The following is a 27,948-nucleotide window of genomic DNA, read 5'->3' as shown; positions in this document are numbered from 1 at the left end:
TACATGTGTAAGTGCATAACACCCCTAGGTATGGGCGTCAGCCATCTATAGCCCTATGTAAAACAGTGTAGACGACAGTGTGGCCTATATATGCATCAATACTTACCTCTTCATCTGTATCCACAGGTGCTATACAACTAGGGAGCAACACAACAGATTCTTCAATAGTGGTGCTAGACGAAATGGACATCATTCTTGATCCGGTCGACACCTTTGCGGCAGAGGAAGAAATGCAGACCTCGTCACAGAGTGATCTTCCCCCAAGTGGGGTGTCTCCCAACCCACCCCCAACCACCCAGCCACCCCATACACCAGCTACTGCTTCCCAAGTAGCTAACTCCTTGGTTAATTTCAAGGACAAACAGCTAGAATTCATGGCCTCCCAAAGCCTCCAAATTGGTAATATACAGGGGTACATGCGTGACACCTTCCTTCAGTTACGCAAAATTGCACGTAGTGTACGGGTAGGTGTAGGCTCCCGTTTTGCAGAACTAACTGCTGCAATAAGGGAGCAGAATAGGCATATTGGAAGCCTGGCGCAAAGTCTCATCTGGATGCGATAAAAGTGCGAATTAATCTCGCGCTTTTGGTCTGCATACCTTAACGCACATAATATGCGATTTCTGTCCCTTAACGCATCACGTTAAATTGGCGATTTCACTGAAAAATGCGATATCGCCATTTTGTGGTCTAAATAACGCCAAAAAACGGAAATCGCAGAGTATAGAATGTCACCCGTAATCTCTTTATTAGTCTTTTTATTAGTCTTGCACTCTACTATTACATATAATGCATGCCTTGACACCGTTTCACCGTTCGTGACACCCAAAATGTCGTTAAAATATTTGTTCCAACCAGATTGTTGCTCGGAAAATGTCCAAACTTTTTTTATTTCTTTACATTTTTGAAATACACAAAATGTTAAAATTGGATGTCAATTTCTACTTCATTTCCTTACATACAGGGAGCAACTTCTATCAGTCACCCCACCTTGACAAAGTGCCCAGCGAGGCATGAAACGCGTTGGAGACTTAAGAAGAGGAAAAGCCGTCTTGCTGCTGCCCGAAGTACCGACACGCCAGTCGCTGACATCAGCAAGCCGCGTCCCGGGACCAAAGCCGCAACAGAAGATTCCACCCAGAAGCGGACAGCAACTGAGCTGAGGAATACCGCTGCCTCTGTAAGGTTAGGGTTAGTAGGGACAGCACGACAATCTCCCTCTCTCACCTCACATCCTCCAAAAGGAGTGTAAACATTATTTTACTAATACATTTTTACTTTACAGGTGTCACTCGTATAAACTTATCCCAGCGCTCTTTTTTACCCCTCAGAACCTTTGCATTTATGAGAGCTGCTATACCATCAGTGCAGTTGATTTAACATTTTTCTCCTCACTTAGGATTATGTGCCACCGAAGAAGGACGGTGAATGTGAGACACCCAGCAGCAGCCGTCCCTATGTGTTCAGAAGAGGGAGCAGGACAAAGGATTCCAAGACTGTGCCTTCTCCTCACTCATTGATACATGGAAGAGACAATGACCATAAGATCCTGAAACTCACCAACAAATTCATCCAGCTGCTGACTGGAGAGGTGACTGCTGGGAATATGTCATTATACAGTAACACCAGGGGAGGTGACTGATGAGAATGGGACATTATACAGTAACACTGGAGGATGAGACCGGAGAGGTGACTGCTGGGAATGGGGCATTATACAGTAACCCTGGCGGATGTGACGGAGAGGTGACTGCTGGGATTGGGACATTATACAGTAAAACCGGGGGATGTGACCAGAGAGGTGACTGCTGGGAATGGGTCATTATAGAGTAACACCGTTGGATGCGACCTGAGACGACACTGCTGGGATTGGGACATTATACAGTAACACGGGAGGATGTGACTCCTGGGAATGTGACATTATAGAGTAACACCGGGGGATGTGACCAGAGAGGTGGCTGCTGGGAATGGGGCATTATAGAGTAATCCTGGCGGATGTGACGGAGAGGTGACTGCTGGGAATGGGACATTATACAGTAACACCTGGGGATGTGACCAGAGAGGTGACTGCTGGGAATGGGACATTATACAGTAACACCGGGGGATGTGACCGGAGAGATGACTGCTGGGAATGGGACATTATACAGTAACACCGGGGGATGTGACCGGAGAGATGACTGCTGGGAATGGGACATTATAGAGTAACACTGGCGGAGGTGACCGGAGAGGTGACTGCTGGGATTGGGACATTATATAGTAACACCGAAGGATGTGACCGGAGAGGTGGGTGCTGGGAATGGGGCATTATACAGTAACCCTGGCGGATGTGACGGAGAGGTGACTGCTGGGATTGGGACATTGTACAGTAAAACCGGGGGATGTGACCAGAGAGGTGACTGCTGGGAATGGGGCATTATAGAGTAACACCGTTGGATGTGACCAGAGAGGTGACTGCTGGGAATGGGGCATTATAGAGTAACACGGGGATGTGACCTGAAAGGGGACTGGTGGGATTGGGACATTATACAGTAACACCGGGGGATGTGACCAGAGAGGTGACTGCTGGAAATGGGGCATTATAGAGTAACACTGGGGGATGTGACCGGAGAGGTGACTGCTGGGAATGGGGCATTATAGAGTAATCCTGGCGGATGTGACGGAGAGGTGACTGCTGGGATTGGGACATTATACAGTAAAACCGGGGGATGTGACCAGAGAGGTGACTGCTGGGATTGGGGCATTATAGAGTAACACCGTGGGATGTGACCGGAGAGGTGACTGCTGGGAATGGGGCATTATAGAGTAACACGGGGATGTGACCTGAGAGGGGACTGCTGGGATTGGGACATTATACAGTATCACCGGGGGAATGTGACCAGAGAGGTGACTGCTGGGAATGGAAAATTATACAGTAACACCGGGGGGATGTGACCAGAGAGGTGACTGCTGGGATTGGGACATTATACAGTAAAATCAGGGGGATGTGACCAAAGCGGTGACTGCTGGGATTGGGGCATTATACAGTAAAACCGGGGGATGTGACCGGAGAGGTGACTGCTGGGAATGGGGCATTATACAGTAACACCGGGGGATGTGACCGGAGAGGTGACTGCTGGGAATAGGACATTATACAGTAAAACAGGGGGATGTGACCGGAGAGGTGACTGCTGGGAATGGGACATTATACAGTAACACCGGGGGATGTGACCGGAGAGGTGACTGCTGGGAATGGGACATTATACAGTAACACCGGGGGATGTAACCGGAGAGGTGACTGCTGGGACGGGGGCATTATACAGTGACACCTGGGGATGTGACTGACTGCTGAGAGGCCGCCCTGCCGAATACCGGCCCCCACCGTTTCCCCTCCCTACAGTGCAAGGGGATGTGTAACAAAGACACATGCCCTCATTTCCTTTTCAGGGTCCATGGGTCCCACAGGGGACATCGGGGTTGTAGGTGGATCCAGGGGGTCCGAGGCACCAATCAGCGAAGCTTTCAAAGATTTCCCAGGATGCGCAGGCCCTCTCCCCTACAGCTCCGCCTCCAGGCTCATCTAGCCAGTTTTTGTTTGGTGCCTGCAGGAAGCAGATGCACCTTTATATCAGCGGGGGTTACCTCACTGAGGTAACCCCATAAAAGCTATTGTTAATTTTTATTTTTTCTAATTTAACTTTTTTCTTTTATTATGTCTGGCGCCTCGGCGGCAGAAGCCGTTTCGCGGCTGAGGCTGCTCACCACCGTCAATCACTGACGGCGGAGCGAGCGACCGCGTCACCGTCCCGGCTCCATCCAATGACGCCTGTCACGGAGGACCTCGGCGGGGAAGACCACGACGCCTAGCACCGCCGACGGTCTCCCCCGGGCAGTGTGGCCGGAATCGAGGGCAGGTAAGGCTCCACTAGGAGCGCAAAACGCTGCCATACCGCGCTTTCGAGGGAGACGCTCGCGGTAGCTGGCATGGGTACAGGCTTCGGCCCGGGACCCCACTAGACCACCGGGGAATGAGCGCAGACCGGGGCAGAGGGGACCCCATTATACTGGCTACTAATATCCCCGTTGGGGGAAGTCCAGCAAGGGGAGGCGGCGTCGGGTCTGCATCCCCTCCCCCAGCTTTGGCGCCAATCTCACTAGAGATCTGCCGATCCATAAGCTGTAACTTATGTGCCCTCCCCCCCTCTCTCGGACAGGCGCCATTTCTGCAGCAGCACTTCCAGAGAGCAGGCACACTTCTCCCCTGTGAAATCGCCTACAGGTTCAGTAGCTGCTTTCACAGCCACCCTTATTCCCACTTTTCTCCATAGAGTTAAGCGGTTGACACAGGGTGAGGTAGTCTATTTCTGACTATAGTGTGTATGTGACTTGTGCTAGAATTTCACTCCTTCCTCTGTCAAGTAATCTGTCCCTTTATCACTATTATTGAGGCAATACCTCATTGGTCATATCACTCTAGGTCAGGGGTGGGCAACCGCTCATGCCTGGCCCGCCGCTCCCCAGTCCAGCACAATGAGAAGCAGCCCCGACAATGCTGACAAGCGGAATGGTGAGGTCCCGCCGCCGCCGATGCATGACCGGCGACGCGCCATCCCCGCACAGCATTACTGGGAGTGTGGGAGGGGATGTGATCACGCGGCCGCCGCACCAACCAATGTCAGGGAGGCTCCCACACTCCCAGTAATGCTGAGCGGGGATGGGACGGTCATGCATCGGCGGGACTACTAGTCAGAGCAGCAACGCAGGCACTTAAAAAGTCAGGCTCCACAACTGTAAAAGTAAGGCACTGCTGCAGTCATATGTAAATATATTATATCTTGTATGACTGGCACTCTCATAAATATGAAGTCTCATGCTGGGGTGACATCCAAATAAGGGGCATAAATCAGTCCCATTGATATACATAAAATGCAGGTTAGGAGTCACGCAACAGGCTTGTATTTGTGCAAAGGGTTTAATCAGCCATCAATGGAAGAAACCATTGGCCACCATTAGCCATTGACGTTTGGCAAATATCTAAGCCTGTTCCTAGGAATTGCTGTCTGGCTGCCAGAGATCCCAGTAACTATACAAATTGCCCAGTAAGAGGCATTATAGTATATAGACTGTCCATTAATACAACAGGGGGTGTAAAATAGGGCAGTTTCTCCAAGATCAGCTAATACAGCTTGGCAAATCATTTTGGTGTGTCCAATGGGAAATGTATTAAGGTTGCCATACACACGCAGATTTATCTGCAGATCTGGCTGGAACAAAAACATGGTTATGGATGAGAGCAAATGACAGTTGACCATTTGCTTGGAAATGCTGGAAAACTGACAAACTGTCACTCATCCATAACCATGTTTTTGTTCGAACCAGCCAGATCTGAAGATAAATCTTACTAGTGTATGGGAACCTTTACTCTACTTTAATATTATTCAATCATGGATTCCGACAGTCGGAACGTCCCGACAGCCGGTGTCCCGGGCGGTTTTCGTCTGATCAGACGATAGCGGAATCCAATGTTCCTAGTATCGGAAAGTCCATGGATCGGTGAAAATGGCCGCTGAAACACCTGTGACTGATAATCTGCAGCCGTTGCAGACAAAACCGATTAGAAGAAGAGAAAAAAAGTTTGGAACCGACAGTCTTCAATGCAGTCGTTACCGACAGCATTGAAAAGGGGACTGACGATATTTCCCCTATCAGGAAATATCGGCACATACCTCCCAACTTTCAGGGCGCTGGAGTTGGGACATAGTTGATGCGCGTCGAAATTTTTTTTTTTGGGGGGGTGGCCTAATTTTGGGGCGTGGTCTATACTTGCAGCTCTCCCGCGAGGCCATGCCCCCATTTTGATGCTATGGGGGCATGACCCAGAGGCTGTGTGAGCCTCTAGCACAGCCCCCAGCCCCCTGGCTGTGGGAATAGACGCTGTGCGCATGCGCACAGCATTTATTCCCCGCTGCTCAGCAGCCGACAGGGGGACTCACAACAGCTCCCCCTCACCGCGGAACACACTGCCGGCCGCAGGTGGGACAGCGGGACAGGCCCTAATAATTGGGACTGTCTGCTAAAAATCGGGACTGTTGGGAGGTATGCAGTGCTAAATATATAGATTCTAATTGGTTTCCCATAGCAACATCCCACGCGAAATAGAAATCCCATTTTAGAAAACTTCCACCAAAGTGTACAAAGAAAGTGAAGAGAGGACCCGTAGCAACCAGCTCCTGTCATTTTTATATCACAGCCCCTAACATGGCAGGAGCGGATTGTCTGGTACTTTATCACTGTCCAATTCAATCCATCACATCAGATACAAAGATATATGGTGCAATTTAGAAAATGAAGCCTCTTCCCACCTTATGAAACCCCAGCTATCACATGCCTTTATCATGTTCCTAGGTGGTATACGCAACACCATTAGATTACCGCAACCTCACTATTTAACAAAACACCTACAAGAGGCTCCAGGTTCTGGCTATACATTGTACATTGTATAGATCAGTATCCCTGTATTAATTACTGATGCAGCCTCTAAGTCTTGATGTATCGATCGCAGCCTAAATTCTAACACACCGCCTCGTTTGTTGGGAAAACACAGCGGACTCGTCTCCTATTGACCATCCTATCTTCGAAGATTTGTGGCCCAAGACAATTGCCTGATCCTCCAATCCCTGTAGGGACGCTGCAATTCCCTGCCATGTTTAAAGAGTCTCGTTTATCTTGCGAGCGTATCAGTAACAGCTGATCTATACGTTGCATTGATTGTATTCTGGAACAAGTGTGTTTATAGAATCCATAAGCGCTTAACAGATCTGACATTTAAATACATGCAATAGTGTAAAAGAAACCAAAAGATCCCTGAAAATTATATTGTACGGTAGCTTAAAATGTAACAATTTCTCCAGAGACCTCTGCAGCGATAACGCCATATGATATACAGTATGGATGCTAGGGATGGCCATCGACTATCGATGTTCCCAAAACATCGATGGTCAGGACCTAGTGTTCGATGTTTTGCTCATCGATAGGTGAGGGTCGAATAGTTTGATGCCATCGATGGATGGCATCCGATGGCGATTTTTTTCTTCCCCCCTGCTGGCCAGCTGCCCGGCTATACTACCCTCTCCGAGTCCAAGTCGGAGCAGGAGCCGGGTGCGTGCGCGGCGAACGCATACGCAGAAGACACATTATCCAGCGTGTCAGGTATAGTACTATCACGCATGCGCGCACCTCCCAGCGGCCGCCCCATTCTTCCTCTGCGCATGCGCAAGTAGACAATGGTGGGAACCATCGATGGCTGTCGATAGAATGGTTTATAGCCATCGATGGTTCAAGGATAAACTGCCATCGATGGAAGATGCGTCGATGGCCATCCCTAATGAATGCATGGTATAGCCATCTGCACTTACGGTGCCCATACACTTACGGGTTGAGAAATCATCCCAAATCGGATGTGTTTGACATCTCTGCCCACCTGATGCGCATCGGATTGGAGGGGCTGCACATTAAATTTATCGGATCAAACCCATAAGTGGAATTCTCTCAGCCAATCAGATGTGAGACTGACGACTCGCTGAGAATTCTCAGTTGCCCTTCTGAGACAGCCTTGCCTCACGGTAAGTGGGATAGGACCAGGGCCGATGCAAGGTGCCTCAGCACCATAGGCAAATGTTCAGTGTACTGCAGGGAGAGAGGTCCTTTGGCCCTCCGGCTGTTGAACTACACATCCCAGCATGCCCTGCAAAAGTTTTGCTATTTGGCCATGCTAAAACTGTTGCAGGGCATGCTGGGATGCATAGTTCAACAGCAGGAGGGTTAAAGGTTCCCCATCCTTGGTATACTGCCTCACTCCTCCCCAACCCACACATCAATGCCTACTTTCCAGTAGCTGGCGTCTTAGAAGTTGAACAGTAGCTGCCTGCATTCAGAACAACAAGGATGAATGTTAGAGACACCCTTAACTCTGATTCAGAGGAGTCCCCTGGATCCTGACACCCTAGGCAGCGGCCTAATATTAAGGTCAGCCCTGGATAGGACAAACATTAGAGGGCGTGTGTAAGGCAAGCATGGTTAATGTACCGTAAGGAACAGGTTTGTGGCCCATGCCCACAAGGCAGATTCTTATGCCCTGGTTTGGAGGTAGATGACAGCAATAGGTGTAAGCTTTATATTTGCTGTTGAACTACATATCCCAGCATGCTCTACAACCAGTTTAGCATGGCCAAATGGCAACACTGTGGGGGGAGACGTGATCACCCTCCCTTGCGGGCTCGCTGCGCTTGCCATGCAGCTGGCACGCTAATTTATTCTCCCTCTATGGGTGTCGTGGACACCCACGGAGGGAGAAAGTTTCTGGATTTCAGCGGTCGGGATTCCGACTGCCGGGAAATTGACCGCATCCCCTATTATTAACCTCGGTACTTGTGTATTTGCAGGGCGTAGTGGGCTATTCTGCATAGTGAAATCGCATGGCATGGCATGTTTTCGTGAGATGCGATCTCACTAGTTCATTTATTCACTGCACCCTGCCCGCGGATCGCATCGCATGCCATTTGCAGTGCGATGTGATTTTTCATTGTATAAGCACCCATGCGATGAGATGTGATGGTACTTCATTTTAAAAGCACCCAAGCGATTTTATCGCATGCTATTTTGCACACCCCCACTATCCACGTCACCCGAAGTGTGGCGGACCTTTTCATACTGCCAATATCCACGTCGGCGTGGAGTTAATTCTATAAAGTCTGGCGAGGGGACGCAGATACTTCACATGTATTCCACGTCCCCATGCGGGGCTCGGTGGCTCGCTTTGGTCGCCACACTTTATAAAATCAACTCCAGGCCAGGGGCGGGCTGGGCCGGGGGGCAGGGTGCCATCTGCCCCCCAGGCCGCTCTGGCTGCTGTGCTGCGGGCCGCGCCGCCGCGGCCGTATCCGAGGCCGCTTTGCTTTTTTTTTCACTGCCGGCGGCCATGTTCCTGTGGTTTTTTATATGATGTCTGCGGCCACAGGAACATGGCCGCCGGCCTCCACGGCTACGTGGAGGAGGGCTCCGGCCGGCAGCCTGTTCCCTCTTATCCCCGGCGGGCGGCAGTGGCAGTCGGCAGACACTGGGTGCGGTGGGGACGTCATGACGTTGACGCCTCCCACCCATGCGTCTGCACTCAGAGACAGACTGGACTTGAGGAAGGCTGGGGCCGCCCGCTGAACTACTCGTGGGGGACACTTCAGGAGCCTGCCGCCGCAGAGAGGGGAACAGAAATTTGTGGAGCCTGGTCGAGGATAAAACACAGACACAGTAGTAAGTTAACATAAAAAACGACATATCTGCTGTGCTGTTTCATGTATATTAATAATAATGCAATGACACCACAGGCTGCTCCACCTGTATAATAATTTGTGTCATGGCATTACTATTAATAATAGTAATGCCATGACACAAATTATTATACAGGGGGAGCAGCCTGTGGTGTCATGGCATTACTTTTATATTATACTGGGGGAGCAGCCTGTGGTGTCATTATTATTGTACAGGGGGAGCAGCCTGTGGTGTCATGGCATTATGCCATGACACCACAGGCTGCTCCCTCTGCATAATAATAATACCATGACACCACAGGCTGCTCCCCCTGTATAATATTAAAGTAATGCCATGACACCACAGGCTGCTCCCTCTGTATAATAATAATGCAATGATGTCACAGGCTGCTCCCCCTGTATAATAATTTGTGTCATGGCATTACTATTATTATATTATACAGCGGGAGCAGCCTGTGGTGTCATTGCATTATTATTATACAGCGGGAGCAGCCTGTGGTGTCATTGCATTATTATTATACAGCGGGAACAGCATGTGGTGTCATTGCATTATTATTATACAGCGGGAGCAGCCTGTGGTGTCATTGCATTATTATTATACAGCGGGAGCAGCATGTGGTGTCATTGCATTATTATTATACAGAGGGAGCAGCCTGTGGTGTCATGGCATTACTTTTATATTATACAGCGGGAGCAACCTGTGGTGTCATAATTATTATTGTACAGGGGGAGCAGCCTGTGGTGTCATGGCATTATGCCATGACACCACAGGCTGCTCCCTCTGCATAATAATAATAATGCCATGACACCACAGGCTGCTCCCCCTGTATAATATTAAAGTAATGCCATGACACCACAGGCTGCTCCCTCTGTATAATAATAATGCAATGACGCCACAGGCTGCTCCCCCTGTATAATAATTTGTGTCATGGCATTACTATTATTATATTATACAGCGGGAGCAGCCTGTGGTGTCATTGCATTATTATTATACAGCGGGAGCAGCCTGTGGTGTCATTGCATTATTATTATACAGCGGGCGCAGCATGTGGTGTCATTGCATTATTATTATACAGCGGGAGCAGCCTGTGGTGTCATTGCATTATTATTATACAGCGGGAGCAGCATGTGGTGTCATTGCATTATTATTATTATACAGAGGGAGCAGCCTGTGGTGTCATGGCATTACTTTTATATTATACAGCGGGAGCAACCTGTGGTGTCATAATTATTATTGTACAGGGGGAGCAGCCTGTGGTGTCATGGCATTATGCCATGACACCACAGGCTGCTCCCTCTGCATAATAATAATGCCATGACACCACAGGCTGCTCCCCCTGTATAATATAAAAGTAATGCCATGACACCACAGGCTGCTCCCTCTGTATAATAATAATAATGCAATGACGCCACAGGCTGCTCCCCCTGTTTAATAATTTGTGTCATGGCATTACAATTGTTATATTATACAGCGGGAGCAGCCTGTGGTGTCTTTGCATTATTATTATTCAGCGGGAGCAGCCTGTGGTGTCATGGCATTACTTTTATATTATACAGGGGGAGCAGCCTGTGGTGTCATAATTATTATTGTACAGGGGGAGCAGCCTGTGGTGTCATGGCATTACTTTTATATTATACAGGGGGAGCAACCTGTGGTGTCATTATTATTATTGTACAGGGGGAGCAGCCTGTGGTGTCATGGCATTATGCCATGACACCACAGGCTGCTCCCTCTGTATAATAATAATAATGGCATGACACCACAGGCTGCTCCCCCTGTATAATATAAAAGTAATGCCATGGCACCACAGGCTGCTCCCCCTGTATAATAATTTGTGTCATGGTATTACTATTATTATATTATACAGCGGGAGCAGCCTGTGGTGTCATTGCATTATTATTATACAGCGGGAGCAGCATGTGGTGTCATTGCATTATTATTATACAGAGGGAGCAGCCTGTGGTGTCATGGCATTACTTTTATATTATACAGCGGGAGGAACCTGTGGTGTCATAATTATTATTGTACAGGGGGAGCAGCCTGTGGTGTCATGGCATTATGCCATGACACCACAGGCTGCTCCCTCTGTATAATAATAATGGCATGACAGCACAGGTTGCTCCCACTGTACAATAATAATAATAATGCCATGACACCACAGGCTGCTCCCTCTGTATAATAATAATAATGGCATGACACCACAGGCTGTAATATAATCAACTTCAGACCTAATCTCTTTTTAATTAATACATTTTTTTTTAATTAAAAACCTGCATTTAACAATGCGCTACTTATGGGCCACTTATGCGCTACTTATGGGCCAGTGCTCTTGACTTGCCCCCCAGGCTAAAAGTTGCCAGCCAGCCCCTGCTCCAGGCCAACGTGGATAATGGGGGTATGAAAAGGTCCGGAGGACGGGTAACAGTGTGTGCTCGCCACGCTTCGGGGTGACGTGGATAGTGGGGGTGTGTAAAATAGCACACGATAAAATCGCTTGGGTGCTTTTAAAATGAAGTACCATCGCATCGCATCGCATCGCATCGCATGGGTGCTTATACAATGAAAAATCGCATCGCACCGCACTGCAAATGGCATACGATGCGCAGGCAGGGGTGCACTACAAATTATCTAAGGAAAATATTCCTACGGTGCCGTACGTATGCAAATTGGGTGCCCTGCAAATACACAAGTACCTTAACCTCAATAACATTAATTTCCAATCTATTCTGAATACCTGACAGCTCACAATGTTGTTTTTAGGCCAATAGGTTGCACCGAGGTAGTTGGACTATGCTAAATGACACAAGTATGCGGCACAAACAAGTGGCCCATCTCGGAGTGGCACTGCAGTGGCAGACAGGATGGCAGTTTTAGAAACCTAGGCCCCATAGAGCACATAATGCCCCCAAAAAAAGGAAGTGTAAAATGGAATTGTCCTTGGGCCCTCCCGCCCACCATTATGTTGCGGAAATAGGACATACACACTAACAAACCAATCATTTCAGTGCCAGGGTCTGCCACATGACTGTGGTTGAAATGATTGGTTTGTTTGGGCCACCACAAAGAGAGTAGCATTTAATTTCTCCCTGTACAAACTGGCTCTACAGATCGTGTCACTGCGTCATAGTAGGAGCTGGCAGTCAGGACCCTTCCTTCAGATGACAGACCCCACCCCCCTCTCCCACCATCATCAGCACCAGATCTCCTTCCTCCCCAAATCCTTCCAGCAGTAATATCAATGGCAGCCTGGCAGGGAAACTCAATCTATCTGGCCACACAGATTCTGCTGAGCTCTCCCCCATTGCCAGATTCTCTAAGCTTCAAAAGGGATAAAATGCAGAGTGATAAACAGCCAGCCAATCAGCTCCTGTCTGACATGTCACAGTACAGGCTGGGTTTGAAAAATGTCAGGCAGGTGCTGATTGGCTGGCTGTTTATCACACTGCATTTATCACTTTTGAAGCTTAGAGAATCTGGCCCCCAGAGATAGGTCATAACGTTGACATCGTCCCCATTCATACTCACTGTGCTCTGCTGGCCAGTGCTGCGGCTCCCAGCTACTGCCTCTCCCCTTTCCTGGGCCGCTGCTGTGGCTGCCTGCCCCATTCTCCACCCGCTCTTCCCTACACGTTGTCGTTCTGATGTCACTCGCACGGCGACACTGGAAGGGAGCCCCGCCCCCCCCCCCCAAAAAAAAATTCCAACCATGCAGTCAGGTGTGAGATTAGGTCACAGCGTCTGTAGTTTTTTTGGGCCCCCACAAAACAAGTTTGAAATTACTCTCCCCACACAACATGGCTCTAGAGATAAGATACTTACCCAGCTCAGGGGGGCAGGGGCCACAGCAGTGGCTACTTGTTTGGGGGCATGGCCAGAGCGATCACTCCGTTTTAACCACGACCCCTCGACAAGAAATGCTGTTTTTCAGGCATTGCACTGCGGGGGTGGGGCTAAAATGGCACTATTCGCATCATTTGACCCACGGACCCCCTTCAGTGTTGTGAGAAACACAGAAGGCTGATTAAGCCTGAAGTGACATAAACCACTAAGGGTTCTCACAGGGTACACTCTGCTGTTGGTCACATGACTATGATAATGAGGAGGGGCACAAGGCCTATCAGAACAGGGGGGAGGGTCTAAGCAGGGTAGGAATGATCACGAGTTTAGAGTGATCTGCCCCTGTCCAAGAAGCTGCTGACCAGGCAAGACCTCCAGTGCAGCTTCTCCTCTGAGTCAGGTTTTCATTTAAAATTACAAGCTGTTTAATCTTTCCTCTCCTCTCTTCTCTCTTTATAGCTCATACTCTGTCCCCCTCTGTTTCTAATTTTTCTACCTTTGCGCTGCTAGCATGCCCCGTCCGTCCAGGGTCTCAAGGCTGCCTATCCGCCTGGCTGATTCTGCGCTCGCGTGCAGGAGGCACGCTGTGTCCGGCTCCGCCGTCCCTCCGGGTCCTGTGGCCCGGGGGGGGGGGCGCGGCGGGGACCGGTGGTGGCTAGCGCACGTGGGCGCGACAAGCCGGCAGGGGCGCGAGTGGATGACGCGGCCGGGCGTCCGGCCGCGTCACACGCGAGGGGAAGCCGCGGCCGTGGCGCCGCGGCCTCTCCGGCAGCAGGGGGGTCGGGCAGGGGTAGCGCCCGTGGAGCCGTAGCGTACCCGGCCGGGGCGCAGGTCGATGACGCGGCCGGGCATCCGACCGCATCACACACGAGGAGAGGCCGCGGCCGCAGCGCCGCTGCCTCTCCTGTTACAGGGGGGTCGGGCAGTGGTAGCGCCCGTGGTGCTGTTAGACGCGGGCAGGACACCCGCAGCCCGCGTGGGTCATCAAATCGATGGGTGGCGACCAGGTCAGGCACCCGCCAGGCGGGGCCTGATTCAGGCCTGGTCGCGCCTGCTGCCCCCAGCGCTCCCCCGCAACAGCATACAAGGGGCAGGCCCAGTATGAGGGCTAGAGGCACTCCCAGCGTCCCCAGGCTAGCAAATAGATCAACGCAGCCTGGGGGGAGATATAGCCAGCCCCCAGTCACAATTCCTGCACGTGCAGCTAGTTCACTGAGTGCCCCCACTGCCACCCCCACCAGGGCAGGGAGAATGGCAGCTTTAGCCCCTTTGCGCCTGGCTAGGAGGCGCTTATTGCAGGCGGCTAGGAGGATCCCTCAACAGCACACAGGGGGCGGGCTCTCAGTGGTCCCCACTAGCGGGGCCCCATCGGTAGCCCAGGCAACCCCGGGCCCCCGAGCTCCTATGGAGGGGGAGGATGCGCGGCAGTTCCTGGCGCTACTGTCATCTTTCTTGGGGCAGGCTCCAAATGTGGCGTCTTCCCCTGTGGCATCCCCACCTCCCCTGTCCGTGTTGCCCAGCATGACGGCCCAAGCATCGATAGGAGCAGGTGTCACCCATGCTCCAGAAGCTTCCACATCCACGGCTGCAGCTGTCCGGCCAGCCTCCACGGATGCTCCTGCCCACGGTGGACCTTTGGAGTTGAGCCTCGTGCCTCGGGACGGCACTTCAGGTGGGTCAAAAAAGAAGAGCAAACGGCGCAAGCGTAGGGACTCCCGCACCTCCTCCTCATCCTCGGGGCGTTCGGGCTCAGAGACGTCCGGGGAAGAGGGAGGACGTAAATCACGGAGACGTCGGCGTCGTCATGGGCGACGTCGCCGCCATTCCAGCTCCAGTGGTAGCTCAGGGTCCCCCCTATACCCTAGAGGTCAGGTGGTGCAGTGCGAGAATACCGCTGTGCTTAGGGGCATGAGACGCAGTGTGCAAGAGCGAATCAGAGACGGGAAATATGTGAATTTCTTTAAGATGACATCACAGGATGAAAAGGATTATCGCGCAGCAACGCGGAAAGGGGGGATTGCGGAGGAGGCCTTTTGCACCTACCACCGGTGGCAAGTGGGCCTCTTCATGTTTGCCGCCTGTTACCTGGAAACTAGGCCCCAGGAACACATGAATATGGTGCGTTACATGCACATGATTCATGCTATGTTCCTTACTGATGGGGACTCGACATGGCGATCCTATGACGAGAGTTTCAGAAGGAAACAGTCAGGTCTAGCAATCATGAACCTAGGCTGCAAAGATGTAGAGATTTGGATGGGCCCAAAACCCGCAGCTCCACCGACCGTGGCCCCCACCCCTCCTCCAAAGAAAGCCACGGCGCCCTTTCGCGCAGGAGGGGGGGCCGGGGGATCTTCCGCTGGTCGCTGCTACGGATATAACGGGGCGGGCTGTTCCCTGGGGGCGCGATGCAAGTACAAGCACTGCTGCACTAAGTGTTGGGGCCCCCACACGGCTAAGGAATGCAAAAAAGGAAAGCAGGGAGGCCCACCAGCTGCGCAAGCGGCAGGGGACACCCTCACTAAGGCCCCTTCCCCAGTTAGGCTCGACCGCATGGCCAGTTGGCTGGCGGCATACCCCCAAGAGGAGGAGGCTTCCTTCTTGCGGTCGGGATTTGACGTGGGTTTCCGCCTTCCCATTGACGGGGAGGTGTCGACCTCGCCACCCCGAAATTTAAAATCTGCCATACAGATGCCCGGGGTGGTCTTGGATAAGGTTGCTAAGGAGGTTTCACTGGGTAGGATGATAGGTCCTTTCCAGTTCCCCCCAGTGGCCAATTTAGTTTTATCACCAGTGGGAGTGGTTCCCAAGAAGGCCCCGGGCAAGTATCGGCTCATTCAACACCTGTCCCATCCTGTGGGCAGTTCGGTGAATGACGCCATCCACGAAGAATTGTGCCGGGTTCGGTACCAGTCTTTCGAACAGGCTTTAACAATGGTTCGGGGTTTTGGCCCTGGTGCACTGCTGGCAAAGATTGACATCGAGTCGGCCTTTCGCCTCCTCCCCCTGCACCCGGAGTCGTTTCGGTTCATGGGCTTTCGCCTCCCCACAGGCTTTTATGTGGACAGGTGCTTGCCCATGGGCTGCTCGATCTCCTGTGCTTTCTTCGAACGTTTCAGTAGCTTTCTGCACTGGTGCGTCGTTACGGGATCAGGGGAGTCCGGGGTGGCCCACTACCTGGATGATTTCCTGTGTGTGGGCCCCGTGGAATCATCGCGCTGCGGAACTTTGCTCGCATACATGCAGGGCCTGTTTCAGTATCTAGGGGTACCGGTGGCAGCTGACAAGACGGAGGGGCCGGTTTCCTGCCTTTCCTTCTTGGGCATCGAGATCGACACCATTGCCGGATGCTGCAGGCTGCCCCTGGACAAACTGGCCCGTCTGAGGGCGGCAATAGCCCTCGCGCTCTCCACAGGTAAGCTGCAATTGCGCCAAATGCAGTCTTTGTTGGGTCTGCTACATTTTGCGTGCAGGGTGATTCCCATGGGACGGGTTTTCTGTAGAAAACTTGAGAGATCTGTCTCTGGTGTCAGACATCCCTTACACTTCATACGGCTCTCAGCCGAGCTGAAGAGGGACCTGCGCGTGTGGCTCTCCTTCTTGGAGCAATTTAATGGGGTCCTCATATGGCCTTCCCCCCCTGCGACAATCACCAACTGCAGTTGTTTACTGATGCCGCGGGAGGGGTGGGTTTTGGAGCATTCCTGGACGGGTCATGGTGCGCCGCACCATGGCCTCCGGAGTGGGTCACAGAGGGCCTCACTAAAAACTTGCTGCTCCTTGAGCTGCTCCCCATAGTGGTAGCTTTGGAGATATGGGGTGATAGGCTGCGCAATGCTAGCATTGTTTTCTGGTGCGATAACTTGGGAGTGGTGCACGCGATCAACCGCCAGGGTTCCTCCTCCCTTCCAGTGGTTCGCCTCTTAGCGCGGCTGGTTTTAAGATGTTTGCTGCTGAATGTACACTTCGTGGCAAGACATATTCCCGGGGTGGAGAACTCCGTGGCGGACGCCTTGTCCAGGGCTGACTTGGCTAAATTCTGGGCCCTGGCACCTCATGTTTCTCCCGTTGGTGAATGTTGTCCCTCTTATGTTTGGCAGATGATCAGGCCGGAATGGAGGGGCTAGCCATGCGGGCTATTGCGCCCACGACGCTGCAATGCTATCGGGCAGGTTGGCAGGAGTGGGAACAGTTTCGGCTGTCTGCCCCTCAAGCAGGTAAGACACCTAATGCGGCCATGGTGGCCTTCGTATGGAGTTTATACTCCTTAGGTCGTTCTGTCGCCTCCGTGCGCAAGATACTGGCAGGGGTGTCTTTCTTTTCTGCCTTGCAGGGTAGGGCGGAACCGTCCCGGTCGTTTTTGATGTCGAGAGCATTACGTGGCTGGCGGAGGGCCTCGCCGGCGCCCCCAGACCGGAGACACCTGATTGATATGGCCTTGCTACCAGCTTTGCTGGACGCCCTAGGGGACATTTGTTGGCCTGCCTACGAGGTCCTTTTGTTCCGAACGGCGTTTGCAATGGCGTATCACGGGGCCTTCAGGGTTGGAGAGCTGGTGGCTCTGTCGAAACGGGCTCCTTCACCTTTGTCCGTGGACGATTTAGTGGTCCAGGAGGATTCGGTGCTTTGTCACCTGCGACGGTCCAAGACAGATCAGGCTGGTAGGGGGAGATGGCTGTCCCTGCTCCCATGTACGGTGGAGGGGGCGTGCCCTGTGGTGCTGGCCACGGCCTTGACGCAGGCACGCCCGAATCTGCCTGGTGCTTGGTTGATGCATGAGGACGGGTCGCTTCTCACCAAATACCAATTTGGGCACGTCTTGGGACGGGCGCTGGAGGCCATAGTCCTTGATCCGAAGGAATTTGGGTCGCATTCCTTCCGGATCGGGGCTGCTACCTCGGCGGCTGCGGAGGGCCGCTCCGACGCAGAGATTCAATCTCTGGGTCGATGGCGCTCGGCAGCATTCCGAAGGTACATTCGGCCGTCTTTATCTATCACTGATCACCATGGTCGACTGGACGCATAAGCGCTCGCCAACTTCCAGTGGGGGCCTTGAGGTGTGTTTTCGCATTCGCCCGGGGGCACAATTTGGCTATAATTATAATCTGGCATGGCGTACTTGGTAGTTTACTCCGGGCGGTGTGTTTTGTGCCTCAAGAGCTGGTCGGCCACGGTTTTTCCTCCTCCCTATCTTCATAACCTGTTCAGCGTGTGAGTCCAACGATGAGTTTTCCTCCGACTAACTAACCTCTTGTATGCATATTTCAGATCGACGGGACGTTAAGTCCGTGTGGATGTTGGGCCATTCGTTTGTGTACAGGGCCTCGCAGGCGAAAATCGCCTCTGACGTATGCATGTTTCCGCAAGCTGGGGAGGTTAGGTGGTTAGGAGTGAGGGGCATGAGGTGGTGTGCACTGCAGGCCCAAATGATTAGTGCCGTGAAGCAGTTTGGGGTCCCGGAGGTCATTATATTCCACCTAGGCGGGAATGACCTTGGACGGGGATCCGTCCTGGAGCTGTGCTCCATGATTGTCCGGGACCTTCACATCATTGCCCAGGTGTTGCCGTCATGTATGTTGGTGTGGTCCTCCATGATATCCAGGATAGTATGGAGGACAGCGAGATCATGCACCAGCATAGAGCGTTCACGCAAGAAGGTGAACTCTATGGTGGCAAGATACCTGTTAGCTAATGGCGGGGGTGTCATTCGTCACAACGCCATCAGCTTCCAGCGCCCTGAGCTATACAGGAGCGACGGAGTGCATTTGAGCCCAGAGGGTATGGCTCTGTTTTTAGGCAACATTTTTGCCTGGTTAGCGACACGGTGCTGAGCGTTTTTATTAGTGGTGGCGGTGGCTGCGGCCTAGGGCCTGGCTGTGGCGGTAAAGAACGGTCATGCTTTAAGAACTCTGTGTGTGTGTAGGTAGTGGGGTACACTCTCCCTCGACAACGATTGTCATGGGCCACGCTTCTGCCCGGGGGATGGCCGTCACCACCAGGCCTGGTGGCTGACCAGGGAGAGTGGTCATCCAGCGTTGTATGTATGATTTAGTGATCTTTAACCCCTCCTTCCTATAATGACCGTTCTTTGGCGCCGCCACCATTCATAGTCTTAGTTTAATTTGTCAAATAAATTTGACATTCTGTTTTGAAACGCCAGCACTTGTGTCGTGTCTTTATTTTAGGTTAAGTTTTTAGATAAGGTTATATAAGTTATATTTAAGTGTATCAAACAGACAGGTGGGACCAAAGGGATACCCGATGGTGAGTTTAAGAAACACAGAAGGCTGATTAAGCCTGAAGTGACATAAACCACTAAGGGTTCTCACAGGGTACACTCTGCTGTTGGTCACATGACTATGATAATGAGGATGGGCACAAGGCCTATCAGAACAGGGGGGAGGGTCTAAGCAGGGTAGGAATGATCACGAGTTTAGAGTGATCTGCCCCTGTCCAAGAAGCCCCACCCACCCTTCCCTGTTTTTCTTTTCCTCTTCGGCGGCGGTAAAGAACGGTCATGCTTTAAGAACTCTGTGTGTGTGTAGGTAGTGGGGTACACTCTCCCTCGACAACGATTGTCATGGGCCACGCTTCTGCCCGGGGGATGGCCGTCACCACCAGGCCTGGTGGCTGACCAGGGAGAGTGGTCATCCAGCGTTGTATGTATGATTTAGTGATCTTTAACCCCTCCTTCCTATAATGACCGTTCTTTGGCGCCGCCACCATTCATAGTCTTAGTTTAATTTGTCAAATAAATTTGACATTCTGTTTTGAAACGCCAGCACTTGTGTCGTGTCTTTATTTTAGGTTAAGTTTTTAGATAAGGTTATATAAGTTATATTTAAGTGTATCAAACAGACAGGTGGGACCAAAGGGATACCCGATGGTGAGTTTAAGAAACACAGAAGGCTGATTAAGCCTGAAGTGACATAAACCACTAAGGGTTCTCACAGGGTACACTCTGCTGTTGGTCACATGACTATGATAATGAGGATGGGCACAAGGCCTATCAGAACAGGGGGGAGGGTCTAAGCAGGGTAGGAATGATCACGAGTTTAGAGTGATCTGCCCCTGTCCAAGAAGCCCCACCCACCCTTCCCTGTTTTTCTTTTCCTCTTCGGCGGCGGTAAAGAACGGTCATGCTTTAAGAACTCTGTGTGTGTGTAGGTAGTGGGGTACACTCTCCCTCGACAACGATTGTCATGGGCCACGCTTCTGCCCGGGGGATGGCCGTCACCACCAGGCCTGGTGGCTGACCAGGGAGAGTGGTCATCCAGCGTTGTATGTATGATTTAGTGATCTTTAACCCCTCCTTCCTATAATGACCGTTCTTTGGCGCCGCCACCATTCATAGTCTTAGTTTAATTTGTCAAATAAATTTGACATTCTGTTTTGAAACGCCAGCACTTGTGTCGTGTCTTTATTTTAGGTTAAGTTTTTAGATAAGGTTATATAAGTTATATTTAAGTGTATCAAACAGGGCATGCTGGGACATGTAGTTCCACAACAGCTGGAGGGCCATGAGTTTGGGCCCCCACTAATAATGTTTGTCATTTCCTTAGCAACATAATTGCGCACAAAAAAAAAAGGTGAGTGGGTGGATGGGGCACAGCTCATAGGGGCGGGGTCATGGCTCATGGAGGCAGTCACGGGGTCTAGGCCTCGCGCTGTGCCCCCTTTCTCCATCACCCTCATAGTAACTGTATTATCCCTACTGCTGTGCAGCGTTTGCCAATGGTAAAACTGCTGCACATATCCCAATGTTTTATCAGTATATAGAGGTGAGTGGATGAGTGTTATGTTATGGTTAGTGGGTATTACTCTATATATCTCAGTATCTTCTAACACTGGAGAAAGAATTGGAAATGACATTTTACCCACAAAATATATCAAAATCACCAACATGCAAAATAACATTGTGTATATGTCAATAGGACATACAACTTTCCTCCATATAAGAAACAAATTTTTATTAAAATTGTTACCTATCCCCTTCATCCACCCGCCAATTACTCTCCAAACCGCTGAATAGTAAATCCATAGGTTTGGAGGTAAATCCGCAGACAAAAGGTGATTATTTGTACATTTCCCCGTTCCCCTTTGAGGCCTTTAAAATCAGGACAGTTGGGATGTGCGCTGTTCTGCCCCCCTTATCCCTAAACACAATTTGGAGACTTTTACTACATTTTTGCTGAATGGCGGCCATCTTGTCCCATGACATCACTATGACATCACAAAGGCTCTGTGTCAGAGGACTTTCTGGCAGCATCAGGTGAAGAAGCGGATATTTTCTCTCCTGCTTTACCTACTGTATTACTCTGAATTTTAGCCGTTACCTGCGAAATTATGGGCTGTCTTTGCAGCAAAATGTGCATCCCTGCACCCAGCAGGAAGGTAAGTGCCTGGTTATATTTATGGGTTGTACATTGCACATACAGAGGATACAGAGGCCGCAATAGGGAGGAGCTAATCCAATATTGGGCGTTTCTGGGCAGATTTTAGGGTGATTTGTCCAGTTCTGTAGCCTAAATAGGTTTCTTTGAACATCCATGTAACAAAAAGGGTAACACTGCTCTTCACCTCTAAGGGGGGGGGGGGGGAATTCAAGCGGGGTGCAGTGCTTATGGGTATCACAGTAACATGGGCACAGACTCCTTCACAAACAGATGTATTCCAGTCCGAGGTCCTCCCCAGCCCAGGGCCTGAGGTGTATTACTTACACCATTATGTATCTGTCCTGTACCCTCCCCTGCACAATTCCCAGGCAGCAGTGTCACATAATGTGGGCATGTTGTGTAGTTACACTCACGTTTCATCATTAGCCTCTCACATTATCAGTACTGAAGCGTCCATCTCCCCAAATTGCTGGGCTTTGTAGTTCGGCAGCACTTCTGCTGCTGTCGTACATGTAGGTTCCCCCTGGAGACCCCCTCTCCACATTTTTGGCTGTGTGCAGTGTGCTCCTTCTCCTGCCCGTTCTCCTCCTGCCTGACACTAACTGCCACTAACTGCCCATGCGCCCTGGTGACCAGTGTTGTCAGATCATCCCTGTAATAAGCGCACATATGAATTACACAGGTCCCAGGTGTTCTTATGTCCGATGAGCAGTCATATGTTTAGCCCCAGAACCTGTGTTACAAAAATATTAACTGCAGATTTGATGTAATGACAGTTGGTATGAACTCTGACCCCCGGGACCTGTGTAATTCATATGTGCACTTATTAAAGTGATGATTTGGCGCCCCTGCTGGTGACCCTCATACCAGGGGAAACGCAGGATGTAAGAGGGGGGTTTCTCCCAACATGACCTATTCCAGGAGGGACATAATGCTCTGTTCCTGGGCTCCCCTCTGATATTATGATTACTGTCACCTGGGTTGAACTAGTTGTTGGTTAAGAAAGGCGATAGCAATCATAAAATATCAGTAGGGTTGGCCAAGAACCATAGCTGATGTAGAACACCACATTATTGCCATCGATGGGGGAGAATCAGATAGTTTGCCTTCATCGATGGTGCAACATAACACCTGTGGTGCCCTGCCCCTGGAACTGATTGGTCCATGAGCCAGTCTCTCACATAAAGGGGATGACCATCATTCGGTGAAACCACAATTACGTACTGTAGATGGCTACCATCAATGACTACTTGCAATATCTCCATCGATGGCAACTACACTGATGGTCATCCCTAATTAAGGGGGTTATTCTAGTTCATTCTTGACAAAATCCTTCTTAGTTGGACAAAACCATGTGCACTGCAGGTGGGGCAGATGTAACTTGTGCAGAGAGAATTAGATTTGGGTGGGGTTTTTACTTCAAAGTGAGATCTATATTGCAGTGTAAAATAAAGCAGTCAGTATTTTCCCTGCACAGAAACAAAATAACTCACCCAAATCTAATTCTATCTGCACATGTTACATCTGCCCCCCTGCAGTGCACATGGTTTTGTCCATCTAAGAAGGATTTTGTCAGAAAGAATGAACTAGAATAAACCCCTAATGGAGAAGTCCAAGAACAGAGCATTTTGTGCATTCTGGAGTGGGTCAGGGGAGATAAACACACACACTCACTGTTACTGCAGCGCAGGTGAAGATAGTCAGGTCCAGACAGTCTGCATTATTAGGCTCCGCCCATTCTTGGCATAATGCCAGAAGTAACAGGTCCCCTCACCACAGACCCCCTACTCATGACGTTATGCTGTGAGGGGCGGGGCTTTGATCACCGACCCAAGCACACGTTTAAAAGAAAATCAGGGGGTGGGTGATGTTCTAGTTATTGGGTACCCCCCCTTTGTGCACTAGTGCCTACCCCCGGGTACCTAGGGACATGGTCACTTCCCCTCTCCAGCGAATATAACACTAAAGCTGCCCATACACGGTCTGTTTAACGGATCCGTTTGGGACTTAAAATAGCACGCATCGCATGCCTTTTTGCATGCCATGCGATGCGTAGCTAGTACAAAACGTATGTGCAGCACATACTTTTTGTACATACATAGTACAGAACAGAGCCGGTCCACAACGGACCATGTATGGGCAGCTTCACAATGGTTACATATTACAGACATTATATAAAACTTATTGAATATACAGTAAGAAAGCTGAGCGGACCTTCTCCCAGTCATTATACATTGCTATAAACTTATTATAACTGCTGACGCCGGTACTAATAGTTATACAGGTTGAGTATCCCTTATCCGAAATGATCGGGACCACGAGCAATCCGAATAAGGGATTTTTACGGTTTTTGGAATATTATTATTTTTTTTAACATACTTACCTGTCCCCTGGTGGGTCCCCGATGGTCCGTCGGCGTCCATGGAGTCCTCCGGCGTCCATGGCAGGCCTTCAGCATCATCTCCGGCGTCTCCAGCAGTCCCAGGAGTGCATTGCGCGAGTTCCCGGGGGGGGGGGTATTTGAACTATTCCAAAAAAAAAACCCACGGTTTTGAAATAATTCGGATAACTGATATCCGGATACGGGATACTCAACCTGTACCAATAAATTATAAATCACAATGGTGAAGTTACAGCTGGTTCCACTGCCCTGATCTGTTCTATTGCTTCCATGGTAGAAAGTGCTTGTACTGCGGAGAGTTCTGTAGTCACAGCTCATGATGTCTCTTCCTATGCTCCTTACAGCCTGGCAAGTCTGCGAGGCTGAAGGGAACGACCACGTACCCACCCAATGTGCAGCCCCCCACCAGCATGCAGCACCCCACCTGCGTGCAGCACCCCACCAGCATTCAGCACCCCACCAGCGTGCAGATCCCCACCAGCGTGCAGATCCCCACCAGCGTGCAGCACCCCACCAGCGTGCAGCACCCCGTGCCTTGCGCCATTGTGTGTGATGAACAGTCAGCTAAGTTGGACGCTAAAGTGGCGCGAAAGGCTTATGTGGCAGCAGCGGTGGCAGCAGCTATTCATGAAGTGGTGGCCTCCTACTTCCCGATTGATGGTAAGTTTCCCCCTGGTGTCATGTATGGGCTGCTTGTTACTGATCACATTACTAATTCGAGTGTTTCTATGTTCGGACGCACTACAGAGGAGATTGCGCCCATCACAGAACTCACATCCTATTACATAGAGCCCATAGACAGTACTGGGTACTAATACTACGATGAAAAGAGGTGATGTTGCCCATAGCAACCAATTGGATTCTGTCTCTCATTTTCAGATGATACTACATCTACTGAGCTCTCTGATACCAGCAGTGACTGTCCTGAGCGCGAGGACCTGGCGGATACCAGCAGTGACTGTCCTGAGCGCGAGGACCTGGCGGATACCAGCAGTGACTGTCCTGAGCGGGAGTACCTATCCGATAACAGCAGTGACTGTTCTGAGCGCGAGGACCTATCCGATAACAGCTGTTACTGTTCGGAAACAGCCACTGATAGCAGCACTGCCTCTTCTGGGAGCATGGAAGAAGTGAGCAGCAGAGACTCCTCTCCAGGGTAGGTTGCCGGCACAATCCGCGCGTCCTCCCTGCTCTGGTCGCTGGTGTAGATTTCAGGTCTCTTGTCTTACACACATGCTGTGATGTATATATGGTATCTCCATATCTGCTGCAGCTGGGGCCGCTACACAAGTTCTCTCACACAGCGCTGATGGGCCGGTATCCTACTAGTATGACATGTATATATCAGTATACCATACTTGTCTACTTGCTGGCTGCCCTCTCCGCCAAAGGGGGGGGGGGGAGTCAGACAGCTCCCCGGGAGGGTTTCCCCTCTCCCGGCCATTCCAGGAGGGTAGGCAACCCTGCATTATACTAAGGGAGTGTAACAATGTAATAGGAGAAATGAAGCCATGTAAATGATGGGGCCTACACACACACGTAGTGATGTTAGATCTCTCAGCACAGATCACTAAGCACAGATCTCTCACTCTCAGCAGACCTCAGTGATCTGTCACTGCCCATGTTCTCAATAGAGAGAACGCAGGTGATGACCAGATATATACTGCGTGCAGTATCTGCATCTCCCGGTGATAGCGACACATGGGGCCACGCATCGCCATGGGCCCCACACACACAGTGATGCGTGCTTCATTTCTAGGCAATCTAGTCAGATCACTTAGAAAATAGGCCACAATCGCTCGGTGTGTGGCCCCATTAGAGGGATCTCACATCACTGTACACTGGGCTTCCTGTAGGGGGCCGTCCTTGTCATGTCACACCCACAGCATCAGCGCTCTTATTGGTCCAAAGAGGAATCACACAGATAAATGTAGTCAGTAAGGGCCAGTAACATGGTGCAGGCGCCAGATAGCAGCAGGCCAGGGAATAATGAGATGACTTGTACATGGCAAACGTTTGTGTCTTTACAAGAACAGTCACTGATCAACGTTTGTTTTTATAGGATGATCTACAAGAAGCGGGTGGATGTCAGCTTCCTATGGCAGGAGGGGGAGGAGGAGGAGGAAGACGATATGCCCAGCGTGATTATATAACCTGGATATCGGACTCACTGAGCCCGTAACATCAGCTATCCCGTAACCTGGGAACTTGTTTAAAAAAAGTTTACAGTTGATTTGACTTGTGTCAGTTTATATTGCAGCAAACCTAATCATTAAAGTTTGTGCAACATTGTTAAAGCCAGTCCTGTTGACGGCTGATCCCCCTAAGCCAGTCCTGTTGACGGCTCATCCCCCTAAGCCAGTCCTGTTGACAGCTCATCCCCCTACCCAACCTGTCCCGTTGACGGGTAATCCCCCTACCCCCAATCTCTGTCTTCACAACTCCCTCTCTCCATATCCAGCAGGTCTGAAACATCATTTTGCTGTCACTGTCTATGGAGTCATTTGGTCGCTGAGCGGCCTCTATATGATTCTGTTGTTGTCAACAATAAAAAGCCTGACAAGCCGATTAGTGTCTGATGTGTTATTTCCCACTAATGTGAGTGTTTCCCGTTGTACTACTGTACTGGTCTGACCCATATCCATGTGGTAAATAGCTGTGGGAATGTAATGTGTAATTAAAGTATATGGTAGGTTGGGGCAGTACTGTGGGCTATGAGGATCTGTACAGCTACACTAATGGTGCCCATACACGCACTGATCCCGGCGGTGCAATGCTATGTGATGGGGTGCACGCTCCCGCGGCACCTCATCGCACAGTACAAAAAGTATGTGCTGCACATACTTTTTGTACTAGCTTTTTATCGCATCGCATGCACAACGCATGCACAAGGCATACGATGCGATGTGTGCTAGTTATGCACAGAACGCATGCCGGGATCGGTGCGTGTATGGGAACCTTTAGCCCCATATACAATGTGATCTGGGTGGGATCATACCACACAGGATCGCATACAGTTTGTACAACTGTTATTTTAAGGTTAAAACCTGTCCCGTTGATGGCTCAGCACCCTACCCAAGCCTGTCCCGTTGACGGGTAATACCCCTACCCAAGCCTGTCCCGTTGATGGCTCAGCACCCTACCCAAGCCTGTCCCGTTGACGGGTAATACCCCTACCCAAGCCTGTCCCGTTGATGGCTCAGCACCCTACCCAAGCCTGTCCCGTTGACGGGTAATACCCCTACCCCCAATCTCTTTCTTCACAGCTCCCTCTCTTCCAAGTTTGAAACATAATTTTGCTTTAACTTTCTAAGGAGTAATTGGGCCGGTTTAGTGACCTCTAGTGGTCAGAGGTGGTACTTCATCTTAGAGGTGAGGTGTATTCAGCCTTTTCTATATAGAGATATTTGATATGTGTAATAAATATACAAGCACATACAGAAATTTATATACATATGTATATATGGATCAGTTAAAGGAAGAACAGCAAGTCAGTGTTATTTTCCGTTTATTAATGTGAATGTTTCCCCATTGTACTACTATATTTCCCTGACCCCTGCTCTTAACCCTTTGTCCACCTTTCTGGGGGGACGCAGCCATTCCGGGAGTGTGAGTTACACTCCATATGCGATACTATAGGTGGTACACCGTAACCCTGCAAACTGCTCAGCCGGGTGCCGTATGCGTGGTTAGCGCAGGCCGCACTGCCCCGCCGGCGTTGCGGTAAGTAGCCCATAGGCTGCAATGTGCTACCGCCATGTCAGAATGGTGGTAGCTCAGGGACCTGATGTCATGTTGCCCGCTATTGATACATTGGGGAGCATCGCATCACCCATAGAAAGTAGATGCGATGTAGAGAGGGGATTAAGACAGCAGAAAGCTCGACTCTCAAAAGGGCTTTAAACTCCAGACTCTGAGGATCATTTCACATTACACAGGAAAATGAGGATAAATAATGGGTTGTAGCTGCAAATATACACTCAGGATAAAGCGCACTGAGAAATTAGGCCCTGTAGG

The 27,948-nt window shown here is 50.6% G+C and overlaps 1 protein-coding gene and 1 long non-coding RNA gene across 2 annotated transcripts in view; one reads left to right on the top strand and one right to left on the bottom strand.

Moving 5' to 3' along the window:
• The window catches only part of LOC146056311 (uncharacterized), a 488,478-nt gene that overhangs the window by 397,478 nt on the left and 63,052 nt on the right, over positions 1-27,948 (bottom strand). The gene's annotated exons all lie outside the window — the stretch shown is intronic.
• On the top strand, positions 18-26,440 carry LOC146056313 (uncharacterized). The gene is made up of 5 exons (XM_083168380.1): positions 18-1,185; positions 1,400-1,591; positions 24,276-24,591; positions 24,811-25,087; positions 25,994-26,440. The coding sequence occupies exons 3-5, from the start codon at positions 24,342-24,344 to the stop codon at positions 26,082-26,084; spliced, it is 618 nt and encodes a 205-aa protein (XP_083024506.1). The 5' UTR covers positions 18-1,185; positions 1,400-1,591; positions 24,276-24,341; the 3' UTR covers positions 26,085-26,440.

Source organism: Crinia signifera, unplaced genomic scaffold (genome assembly GCF_055691185.1).
Source record: "Crinia signifera unplaced genomic scaffold, ASM5569118v1 HAP2_SCAFFOLD_79, whole genome shotgun sequence".
Lineage (NCBI taxonomy): Eukaryota > Metazoa > Chordata > Amphibia > Anura > Myobatrachidae > Crinia > Crinia signifera.
Note: the sequence above shows the minus strand (reverse complement) of the source record. Positions and strands in the feature narration are given on the sequence as shown.